Source organism: Notothenia rossii (genome assembly GCF_949606895.1).
Source record: "Notothenia rossii genome assembly, chromosome: 8".
In the NCBI taxonomy this organism is placed as follows: Eukaryota; Metazoa; Chordata; class Actinopteri; order Perciformes; family Nototheniidae; genus Notothenia; species Notothenia rossii.
The window spans coordinates 5,510,100-5,523,332 of record NC_136906.1 but is presented as its reverse complement, the minus strand read 5'-3'; the positions used below and the strand labels follow the sequence as shown (position 1 = coordinate 5,523,332).

At 40.7% G+C, this 13,233-nt stretch overlaps 1 protein-coding gene across 1 annotated transcript in view; it reads right to left on the bottom strand.

Moving 5' to 3' along the window:
* Positions 1-1,102: 1,102 nt before the first annotated feature.
* The window catches only part of plppr2a (phospholipid phosphatase related 2a), a 72,311-nt gene continuing 60,180 nt past the window's right edge, over positions 1,103-13,233 (bottom strand). The window contains exon 8 of the mRNA XM_079641687.1: positions 1,103-1,434. Within this exon, the coding sequence (XP_079497813.1) occupies positions 1,401-1,434 (34 nt within the window). The 3' untranslated portion in view covers positions 1,103-1,400. The remainder of the gene's footprint in view (positions 1,435-13,233) is intronic.

Genomic DNA, 13,233 nt, shown 5'->3' with positions numbered 1-13,233 from the left:
GCTGCACATAACACAAAATCAATAGCTCACGGTTATGTGTGCTTTCATTGAGTCAGGCTGTAGTTCTGCCTGAACAATTATAATTTAACTAAATTAATATTGAGCTGACATCTGGTGTCTGTGTGTGTGTTTTTTCTTTTTCGTGTAAAGAGAAAGGCGAGGTGAATAGAGTGGTGCAGGGACGACATATTTTTCTAGAGAGCCGATGAGAATTTTCCATTCGTTTTTTTTTATATGGCATGAAATAAACTCTGACGCTAACACACGTTTAAGATACTTACAGGTTTTGTTAAGCAGGATAATCTCCACATGTTTACGCCGCTTGTGTAATTGTTGAAACGTAAATGCAACTCCAGAAGTAAAAAGCTAACGTGAGCCCACTACAGCACGGTCAGACGACTTCACGTCACCACCGCTAAGCTAATGGCGGCTAACGGCGTGATGATGTTTAGTCAGACGTTCACGAATGTTTGTTTGTTTATTAGTATTTTATGTCGTAGAATAACACGTGAAAATATCTTCATCTTGTGTTGAATACAGACCTTAGTTCAGGCGGCTAACCAAAAACACGTTCAAGAAACCGACAATGGAACAGGACGTGCTAAAATGCGAACTCATTCTCTGGTTTTAGGAATCATTACCGCACCTCTCCATATGCAATAATTAAAATCGCTTGTGACATTCTCTTCAAAGGCTGGAGGCCAATACTTAAAGTGAGACTATGTCATGATTTCTAGATTACTTGATCATCTTTTGGTCTAAGATGTCAGAAAATAGAATATCTTAATTGTCGTCATACTCAGGTACAACTACATCTGCAGACTTCTCTCAATAAAAGAAATAGGAACACGTAAAGAAAAGCAGTGATAAAAACACTAGTAGCAGCAAGGTGAAGGCAGTAGTAAGACTAAATTAAATCTACATATTTACAATAGTACAGAATGTATTAATGAATGAATTGATAAAAAATCATCCATATCTGTTTATTGATATCCTTACCTGCCAATCTACAGTATGAGAGGCACAGTAGTGAAGAGCAGGAACATAATAAGGTGCTATACACCTGTTCTATATGATTTCAATACCAGCCACACACACACACACACACACACACACACACACACACACACACACACACACACACACACACACACACACACACACACACACACACACACACACACACACACACACACACACACACACACACACACACACACACACACACACACACACACACACACCCCTTCCTGCCTTCCACGTCTCTGTCTATCCCATCATGACTCATCCGGCTTGTCTCTCCTCTATTCCCCCACTTAACGGCGATGATGACATGTGCAACTTCCTGAATGGAGCGCCTCACCTCCACACTGTCAGGGGAAACTGATGGCCCCCGACCCTCAGCACCTGCTTTTAGAAACAGCGCCCGTATCCCTGCAGACAGAAGACAACGGGGAGAGGGGAGGAATATGAGATTTGAGTGGGAATGCCCCGTTGTCTGGTCGTTATAGATTTTTCTGTAATGCCATTCCTCATATGCCACCTGCTCGCTCGCAATGCTGATGAAATAAAGTTGAAGACAGGAATGAGAATATACATCCTGAAACTGAATTTGAGTCTGAAAGAAAAAGAGCTTCATGTGATACAACAATTGTTCCTATCTATATACGATTAAAAGTGGCAGGAGTACGAGAAGGAGAGTATTTTAACAAAATAAAACAGACGTTACATAAATCAAGTACCAAGGAAGCGCACCGGACGTTGAAGTAACATTTTGTAGTGGCCGAACTGTGTTACTACAACTTCCCAAACATACTTTTTCCCATTGACTTACATTGGGAAAGAGACATTTGTAAATTAGATTAGACATCTTTTATTGAATTAACTACCCATATGATCACTTAAATAGCCCTTATTTAAATATTTAGGGCCTCAAAGTTGCAAAATGCATTTATGAGTTATTTTCCTCTCCGTTAATTTGACCGAGCCAAGATCGGATGTGACGCAGCAGAGCGAAGGCGGGGCTTAAGGAAAATGCAAGTGCGTTCGCCCTATGGACCCAAAATACAGTGTCTTGAGAGTTACGGCCCGTCCACACAGTGGCGTGTGTTGTCGCTTGCCGGCGGGCGGGTCTGAAACTCGACCAACAACCAATCACCTGAATCTCCCGCCCCTGACACACAAGCAGCGGTTTAATTGGCTAGAGCTCGTACTGGCATATGATTCGATTGGCTGACGCTTCTGCCGAGGCGTCAAAAGTTGAACATTGCTCAACTTTTGCAGCGAGCCACGCCAGCAACGCTCCACGTCGCTTCCCACAATGCAGTTCGGCGAAAAGTGACGTCATCCCATTCAAAGTGAATGGTGAAGCGTCAACGCACGCCGCTGTGTGGACGGGCCATAACACTGCGTACACATGGTTCCGTTGCGTTGTTGACGCTTGCCGGTGGGCGTATCTAGCGCTTGGGGTTAACGCGACCAACAACCAATCACATTAATTTCCCGCCCCGGACACACAAAGCAAAAAAGCCTGCTTTCTAGAGCTCTACTATTGAAAAAATGGATGCCGATTTGGTAGCAAGGGTGGCTATTGTGTATGCAATGTATCGGAGGACGCGACGTGGTGTCCGCTGCTGTTGAGTACATTCCATTCTTTGAAAATGCCAGCAACGGGGCTCTATCGTGGTTTGATTGGCTAGCGCTTGTACTGGCATATTTGCTCAAGCGGGATTTGATTGGCTGGCGCTTCCGTCAACGCTTGAAAAGTTTAACTTTTCTCAAAGCGAAGCAACGGAACCACAATTCAGTTCGGCAAAGCCTGACGTCACCCTGTTCAAAGTCAATGGTAAGCGTCTCCGTTGAAGCTACCAACGGAACCGTGTGTACGGGGAGAAGGACACCTTAGCTTCATGCACCACTGAGCAACTTTCATTATAATGTAAGGGGTCCCACCTCCAATGCGGTATCAAGTTCTCTTTATTTATCCATGGTGATTACACGGGTGTGAAAATAATTAGGACGAAGCAAACAACACAGGGATTGTGTTCTTACAAAAATAAAGCGTAAAATACATTAAATAATATCATGAAAATCCCTTAAACGTGGCAGATTTTCCAACAACGAGTCCTCGATTCCAGTCAGATAAATGTTGAGAATGCTTGACATGACAGGTATGTTTAAAGTTGATAAAGCTATGATTGGAAAATCCCTGGTACGGCCCGTCCACACAGCGGCGTGCGTTGAAGCTTACCGGGGGCGTGTCTGAAACTCGAGCAACAACCAATCACATGAATCTCCCGCCCCTGACACACAAGCAGCGGTTTGATTGGCTAGAGTTTGTACTGGCATATGATTCGATTGGCTGACGCTTCTGCCGAGGCTTCAAAAGTTGAGCATTGCTTCCCACAATGCAGTTCGGCGAAAGTGACGTCACCCCATTCAAAGTGAATGGTGAAGCTTTCAACGCACGCCGCTGTGTGGACGGGCCGTTAATGAACCGTCCACTAAAATGAATGAATTCCAAAGAACGATAATCCCGAATTGGGCTATAAATAATAAACCTCCATTTTACAACATCCCTACAGTCCAACATCCAGAGGTTTTGAAGTCAGAGGGAAAAAATGTTTGACTTGACGTTCTAATAATTTCAGTTTTGCACAGTTATGTTTTCAATTCATTGGTCATTAATTTACATTACGTTTATGTTTCCCTTACAGTCAAATGTAAAGATATTGACTCTATACATCTCCCTACCATCTTCATTTCCCAGTGCTTTGTCTTCGTGACGCTCTCCTAACACGCTGCCTTATGCACCACTCATGGTAATGCACTCAGAGAAAGACTGTAATATCAGATATTTTCATTTGCACAAAGGCAGAATATGATTACTCCGCAAGAAATATCACTTACATCTTATTCTCTGGTGCGTTTCCCTCTGTGGATTCTTCTTCCCCTCATATGCACTTTCATCCAGTCTTCAGCACAAAAGCGTTTAAGACAAACTGATCACATTTACCCTCAAAACAAGGTGGCTGGTTGGAAATACAATGACCTTAAATGGCCAGAGAAAACTTAAAATGCGGAGGAGAACACGGTGGAATTTTAAAAAATCCCAGCAAACTAACAGAGATGTGCTTCCCACACTAATGAGGCCTGTAGATGTGGAGAAAAGACGCTGCAGGTGGGATTTCACCAAAACCAGTCCTGCTTTGAACCTGACTCAATGTTTGGTGGTCGTTTAAATTCAGGAAGTGGGTTGATGTTTTTTTTAAGGGATTGCAGGTGCATCTCTTGGAAAGTCTGCAGAATTGAGCTGCAATTAGTGTCACAGGTTCTGTAGGGTTTCTTTGATCAGCTTCTCCGTGTAATTTCGTGAATCTCCGTGTTTTTATGGGTTGCAAATTCCTACGAGTCAACGAGGCTCTCTCTGTGGAAACCAAGCGTGCAAAATGAAGGGTGTGTAGACACACGTGCATGTATGAGTAATTCTTTCCATTATCTGTGACATAAAAATGGATGCCATAATGTCTAATTAGCAGGTGCAGATGTTCCTATTATGATTGTTCCCTTAATCTCGTGTCACAGCTTGAGGTATGTCTTTGTGTAAGATGTCTGAAAAGATGATGCTGGTTTAGGCTCATGTCTGTTTGGAGCCTCCTTTAATACATATACGCGGTCTAAGATGTACAGTGTGTTGCCATCTTGTGGATTCAGCCTGCCAATGCATTACCAAAAATACCACTGGATGCAGAGACTACTAACAGGTGTATGTTAGAGAGTCATAGAGTGAATTTAACGTTATCTTTTCATGGGATTATATATTGTTTTTCCAACACCTGCATGAAAGTCAACATTTATATATTCCACATGTGAAAGTTGCCTTTTTAATTGACTATCTAAATATAAATATGATGCAATATTATAAATCTGCCAATGACACTCTTGGATTATTACCACATTTTCCACATTTTCTAAGGTGTTTGCTGGATAAGAGCACATTAAACCACATGATGGCACTGCTGAGTTATAGAGCCATAAGATACTGCATCATTAATAAGATATTAAAAGCATCTCCATCTGTGGGTAATATAATATAGAAGAACTAAAATATGATTAATTTCGGTACCAAACTTAATCAGATGCTTAATTTTAAATAACAACACGGCAAATCATTGACAGTACTTTTCAGACAAATATATACAGTAGAAAGTAGTGGAATTTATTTATAGAAATTAACATCAATTGTAGGTATTTGTACCTTACTTATGTATGTATCCATTACATGTTACTTGTTAGATGCTTTAATCCAAAGGGATATACATTCTCAATACTGTGGACAATCCCCACAGGAGCAATTTAGGGTGAAGTGGACACAACGACATGCTGACTGCAGTGGGGCTCGAACTTGCTCTGTTCGAAGATAAGCGCACTAACCCACTGCGCCACACGCCTCCCTAACCATGTTATAAAACGTTATACTACTGTATACACTTTAATGAGTTGTAAGCAATTCATCTTAAAAACATTTGTATTCTTAATTATGAACATGTTTTTAATTTAAAAAGAGGTAAACATAACATAAACAAAACGTTCTTATATTTCCCATTAATAATTTCTCTCCCCATTAAGCATGTGACCTACTGTACTAGCAATACGTTTAAATAATTTACAAAATCCTCACTTCAAAAAGCTACAACACTAAACGCTGCTCAGATGGAGATGTAGCCGTGTTAACGATCTAATACTGCCATGTATGATAAAGACATAACACATGTCTACTTACTAGCTTCATTTGTTAGCACACATCATGGTCTTTGGAGTTATATGTGAAAGTCTACCGTCCATCACCCGAACCCTACGGATGTTATACTACTTAATACTTCTACTAGAAATTGCTTTCATGACAGTTTGCTTGGCTAACACCCTGGGAACAAAGGACCGCGGAAACATATGATATTAGAAACAACATATGGACTCTGAGAACGAGGGATATTGGGAACACAGAACCCAGGAAGCATAGGACCATAGGAATATAGTAAGAGATGGAAGAAGTACTCAGATCTGGTTCTTGAGTAAAAGTAGAAGTACTCAGGTCTTGTACTTGAGTAAAAGTAGAAGTACTCAGATCTTGTACTTGAGTGAAAGTAGAAGTACTCAGGTCTTGTACTTGAGTAAAAGTAGAAGTACTCAGATCTCGTACTTGAGTAAAAGTAGAAGTACTCAGATCTTGTACTTGAGTAAAAGTAGAAGTACTCAGATTTCGTACTTGAGTAAAAGTAGAAGTACTCAGATCTTGTACTTGAGTAAAAGTAGAAGTACTCAGATCTTGTACTTGAGTAAAAGTAGAAGTACTCAGATCTTGTACTTGAGTAAAAGTAGAAGTACTCAGATATTTTACTCGAGTAAAAGTAGAAGTACTCAGATCTGGTTCTTGAGTAAAAGTAGAAGTACTCAGATATTGTACTTGAGTAAAAGTAGAAGTACTCAGATCTTGTACTTGAGTGAAAGTAGAAGTACTCAGGTCTTGTACTTGAGTAAAAGTAGAAGTACTCAGATCTCGTACTTGAGTAAAAGTAGAAGTACTCAGATCTCGTACTTGAGTGAAAGTAGAAGTACTCAGATCTTGTACTTGAGTAAAGTAGAAGTACTCAGATCTTGTACTAGAGTAAAAGTAGAAGTACTCAGATCTTGTACTTGAGTAAAAGTAGAAGTACTCAGATCTTGTACTTGAGTAAAAGTAGAAGTACTCAGATCTTGTACTTGAGTAAAAGTAGAAGTACCAGAGTGTAGGAATACTCTGTTACAGTAAAAGTCCTGCATTCAAAATGTTCCTCAAATAAAAGTAGAAAAGTATTCTCATCCAAATATAGTGAAAGTAGCGACAGTAAAAGTAGTGATTGTGCAGATTGGTCCATTTCAGAATAATATATATGATATGTTTTATAATGATTGATCATGAAAGTGTTCTCAAAGCTGGTAAAGGTGCAGCTAGTTTGAATGACTTTGTATACTGCAGGGTAGCTTGATTTACTCCAGGTGGAACTAAAGTCTGATTTAACACTTGATTAGATTTCACATCATTCATCCACATCTGTAAAGTAACTAAAGGTATTAAATACATGTAGTGGAGTAGAAGTACACCCTTTACCTCTGAACTGTAGTGAAGTAGAAGTACACAGTATCAGGAACATATCTTGGCATTTATAGTGAAAAAAACACAAAACACAATTCCACAATATCACTAATTCAAATAAATACTGCAGACAAAAATCTGCTAATACTCACACAAACACAAGGGACGTTTATTCATACAGCACCTTTCAACACAAGGCAATTCAAAGTGCTTTACAAACAAGAAAGACATTAAGAAACATATTATAAAATGACATTTAAAAACACTCATTTAAAAGCAAAGATAATAAAACATGAATAACAAAGGAACATGAATTAAAGTCACAGTGCAGTGTGAGATCTGAAATGTTTAGCTCTGACTTAATCATTGCTCGCTTTTTAGCAGAAATAGTTTTCTTTGACCTCCCTTTCTTTCTACTTTGTTGTTTAACTTGTCCTTTAGTTATTTCAAGTGTTTCATGCTAAACGAACCCCCGTTTGGAAAATTATAATCTGACCCCATGGTACCTTTTAGTTATTTTAAAAAGGCACATAGACAAAGTCCTGGTCCTCACTTACAAAGTCCTCCACCATCTGCCCCCCCCCCCACACCTCACTGACCTCCTCATCGTCTACCAACCCCCCCGGTCCCTCAGATCCACCTCAGCCGGTTTGCTTTCCATCCCCAAGGCCAAACTCCGGAGCTTCGGGGACAGAGCCTTCTCTGTGGCAGCCCCGAAGCTCTGGAACTCCCTCCCCCAAGACCTCCGTGAGTCTGAGTCCCTCACCCTGTTCCAGTCCCGCCTCAAAACCCACCTCTCTCTGTATCCATAAGCCCCCCCCCTCTCAGCCAACTTCCTCCTGACTGCTTTTTCTGTTTTGTTCTGATTTGCTTTGTTGTTTTTGTTTGTTTTTGCCTGTCCTTGTTTGTCTACCTTCCCTCATAATGTTAAGCGTATTTGGGTTGAATAAAAGCGCTATAGAAATATAATGTATTATTATTATTATTATTATTATTATTATTATAGTTAAGTTTACCTTGTCTTTCTAGGACTTTTTTGGTGTCCTCCGCGAACCAGGGTCTTGAAACAAAACGGCACACATAGGGGACTTTAACCCCAATAATGACTTGAACTACGGGGGGACTCAACAAGGCAATTCAAAGTGCTTTACAAAAATGAAAGACATTAAGAAAATGGCATTAAAAAGCAAAGATAATAAAAGTTACAGTGCAGTCTAAGATATGAATATATCAATTAAAAGCAGAGGCAAAAAGAAAAGTCTTCAGCCTGGATTTCAAAGTAGTCAGAGTTGCAGCGGACCTGCAGGTTTCTGGGAGTTTGTTCCAGATGTTTGGAGCATAATAACTGAACGCTGTTTCTCCATGTTTAGTTCTGACTCTGGGGACAGAAAGCTGACCAGTCCCTGAAGACCTGAGAGATCTGGATGGTTCTTCATTTAGCAGGAGGTCAGAAATGCATTTTGGGCCTAAACCATTCAAAGCTTTATAAACCAGCAGCAGTATTTTGAAATCTATTCTTTGACACACAGGAAGCCAGTGTAAAGACTTCAGAACAGGAGTGATCCACTTTCTTAGTGTTAGTGAGGACTCGAGCAGCAGCGTTGAAATAGATGTTTTAGTGAGACCTGTGAAGACACCATTGCAGTAGTCCAGTCTACTGAAGATAAAAGCATGGACAAGTTTTTCCAAATCCTGCTGTGACATTAGTCTTTTAACCCTAGAGATGTTCTTTAGGTGATAGTAAGCTGATTTAGTAACTGTTTTAATGTGACTGTTGAAGCTCAGGTCAGAGTCCATGACTACACCTAGATTTCTGGCTCTGTTGTTTTGAACATTGCAGACTGAAGCTCAGCAATGATTTTATACGTTCTGCCTTGGCTCCAAAAACCACACAGCCCACAGTAACACACACACACACACACACACACACACACACACACACACACACACACACACACACACACACACACACACACACACACACACACACACACACACACACACACACACACACACACACACACACACACACACACACACACACACACACACACACACACACACACACACACACACACACACACACACACACACACACACACACACACTCCCGCTAAAAGCATGTTATTCTCACTGTAACAGAACAAACAGGGCACACTGACAGCTTTTCTTATTGCAATAACCATTTATTGTTCTCGTCACACAAATCCTCACAAAAACAGAGGGTTTTCCGCAACAGGATCAAAGGAACGGTTTTCCTCCCTCAGAGCGGCAGATCTGAGGGATCTGTTTTTATTTCTCACGTCAATCAGCTGTTTGTTGTCTGATTTAAAACACGAGTCACGGCAGACTTTACAGGAAAGTAAGCTTACTCCGACCTGAAGAGAAGATTACTGTTTGTCTTTCCCCGTTTGGATCTCACTCCAACATGTCTATCTGTCCATGTGATGCATTTTAATATTCTGTTGGTTTCCATTGAGGTTATTTTAAGGCATTTCTGCTTCATGGGGACAAGACTGGAAAGCAAACGAAGGAAAAAACGGAATCATGTCCTGCTGCAAATGTCATAAGTGTGACTCAAATTCACAACTAGCTGTATGTGTTTTTGTCCATGATATTTACGTGAAGTCAAAGTTGAAGATGCATCTTTTCCACATGAGATAAGCATAATATGTGAAGGTAACTCAGCTCATACTCTTGATCAGTGGTGTAGTGTGGGCGTTATTTGAAGCAGGATTTTTTTTTTAAATAGTCTAATAAATATAAAATTGCCAGTGTTATCAGTTGCAAGTGTGTATTTGTTGTAATAATGACGAAAACATAATAGGCAGATTTCACAGTAATTATAATAAAACGTAGCTCAAGCTTGTATGCAACTTGATTTGAAGCGTGTGTGTGTGTGTGTGGGGGGGTGTGTGTGTGTAATTTCTTATTATTTGTCTCGCGTCCCACAAATTGAGACAGCCGCATTCACACCGCAGGACTTTCCCTGGTACTTTGATTCTTTAGTTCCGTTAGTACCAATAATGTCGCGTTCACACCGCCGGGACTACTCAGTGCCGGGAACTCTTTTGGCCATTTTCAGTCCCTGCTAGAGAGGTGGTACGAACCTGGTGATAAAAGAGTGCCAATTTCTATTCTATTTCTATTGGCTGGGCGAATTGCAAACCACGCCCCGTTAGACTCTGATTTTTTTGTTTGTTAGGCAGCCATTTCTTTCCTCGCTACAAAACCACATCCACACCTGAGCGCGTAGTTTTTTTGTACTTTAAAGCAGTTATGACCACACGTACTACAACACCGGAGTGGTGGAATGAGGAGGAAGTGTCGGCACTTCTGGCAATTTACTCTGAGGACGGGATGCAGCAGCTTTTTAACCGCCATCGATTCCGAACCAGCATTGCACCTACAGCATCCGACGAGTGGGTCAAATCCCTAGTTGGCTGCAATAACCCAGTTACAAAGCTGTATAACATGAGCACAAAGACAACAAGCTCAGTGAACTCCATCATGTCTGAGGCCGGAAAGTAAACAAACGCCTCATGTACAGCGGGTGGGCTTTATACCCCCTCCCCCGTGTAGTTCTTCTTCTCTCGTTTTTTTTTTTACTCGCCGTGAAGTGGTTTTGCGGCCTGCCAGTAAACCCAGAGAAGAAGAAGACGAAGTGACGTCAGCGTAATCTTGCCTCAGGGAAAGTACTGCGGTGTGAATGCGATTGGCACTAGCCCCCTGGCAGATTCAGTGCCGTACGGCAAATCCTGCGGTGTGAAAGCGGCTTATGTCCCGCATTTGAGTGACAGTCGCGCAGAAAGGCCGGATCGGCTCGCTGACGGCCGGCACCGCCCTTTATTATTATATTGTCTAAACGGCATCATGTAAGTTGCGCTGACAGGCGACACAGGGGTCCACACACAATGTACACCCCCCCCCCCCCCCGTTTACAGTTCACGAGCGCGTCCATAGTGTCTCCCCGTCCACCCCCCGCCCCGTCCACCCAGTAATAAAATCACCACTGCTCTTGATGGTTGTGCTGCACATGGTTGTTGCTCTGTGGAAATACTAGTACAATAACAACAGAAACATACCTATTCCAAAATGTTACGTTTAATGAAATGTGGATGTGAATGCAATTTTCGGTCTTTTCTTTTGTCCCGGCGCGATAACGGTCTTGTGTCCGCTCAAGGCAAGGCAAGGCAAAGACAGTCTGGACATTTTGGATCCATTTATAAAAAGATATCTAATAAAACCTTCTGGCAGTAACATAATTTTTAGAAGGACACGTTTGGACAGAATGAAGAAATGTTTGGACTTTTTGTGTAATTTGTCTGTTTTAGCAACAAACTCTTGCATGATCTGACAAAGAAATCCCCATAATGTTAAAGTTAATCCGTCAGATTTAAGCCAAACGCTAATTCTAAAATGTGAAATCTTTAATTGAAGCCAACGTGAGTTTAATACCAGATCATTTGATCAGGGTTTAAAACATTGTTCATTATTTTAACTAGTAATTAATATTATAACTTTATTTGTTTTTGCCGCTTTTTTATTGTCTTTTTACATTAAATTACATTTAGCTGACACTTCAGTATCTGAAGCAACTGAAATAAACACAACGCATAGTAGATCCTATTAAATCCAGTTGAAATGCTTTCTTCACTTTTAATGTATTTCTATGCTCTTGTAAAGCATGTTTTTGAACGCTGCAATATGAATGAATTTGCCTTTTTTTCCCCCCCTTGTGTTTGGATTGAGTGTGTTTCTGAAAACTTGACAAGAAAATACATTTCAAACGTCAGATATTATTAATGCTCAGATGACACATCAAAACAGAGAGAGAGCTTTGAGTTTATAAGCTAACGATCACACAGCATTTTAGTAAACAACTCTCGCAGTCTGAAGTTGGTCCAATGGGCGAAAACAGTTATTTTATTCAAAGAGTCATCTGGGTGTTTTCCAAACGATCCAGTGTTGCTTCAGAGTGTTTCAGCACCTTCATACACACTGTTCTCATCTTCATCATCATCATCATCATCATCATCATCATCATCATCATCATCATCATCATCATCATCATCATCATCATCATCATCACAATACATACAACATTTCCCTCGATTTACACACTGAACGTCGGTGATGCTTGTGTAAAAATCACACTCTCGATATAAAAGTTATTTACAATATCATACAAACAAATGTCAAGTGTGTTAGAAAGATGATTAAGGACAATAAGGGTTACGGGATGTAAGGGTGATTGTGCATTTGTGTGCTTTGTTGAGAACCTTTGAACATACGTGTGCTCTTGTGTGTGTGTGTGTGTGTGTGTGTGTGTGTGTGTGTGTGTGTGTGTGTGTGTGTGTCGTCCAGCAGAGGGAAACATTTCACAGCACAGTGATGGTAATATAGTCAAGATCCCACTGAAATAGAGGTTTTAAAAATATGTGTGTGTGTGTGTGTGGGGGTGGGGGGGGGGGGGGAATAATAATTTTAAAAAACATGGATTTAAGGAAGTGTGCAAATCAAAATTTAGCAAAACTGTCACGCCGCTTTGAGCGCTCATGGCAACAACATCGTATATACATATCAATAAATAAATCTGCTGATAAAATCTCAGAAATTAATCACAATAGTTACATGACTCGGTCAGTTAATGGCGAATCTTGGCGAGAAATAAAATCCCAGATCAGGAACTCGTTCAGAAGTGAAATAAAAAAAAGTGTTTAGTATGAAAGCTCCTCGTTGTGAAAGAATACAAAACTGAACCAATATTTGCTCCTGAATATGTTGCGCTTTATTTGACCACCTGCAGTCGTTGGCTTGGCTTTGTCTGAGCAAATGTTTTTTGTTTTTCACGGTAGTTTTTTTTTGGCAACCATCTGAGAAAGAAGAGAAGAAGAACACAAAGAAGAAGAAGAAAAAGAAGATGGCCAAGTAGAGATGTTGATACTTTCATCATGTTTCTGTTGCTTCCGCTGAGAGATACCAAATGGATTCTTTGAACTGAGAAAATCTCATGCGGAGCTGACAAGGGCACTGCTACTCAGACTACTGCGTGTCTGTGTGTGTGTGTGTGTGTGTGTGTGTGTGTGTGTGTGTGTGTG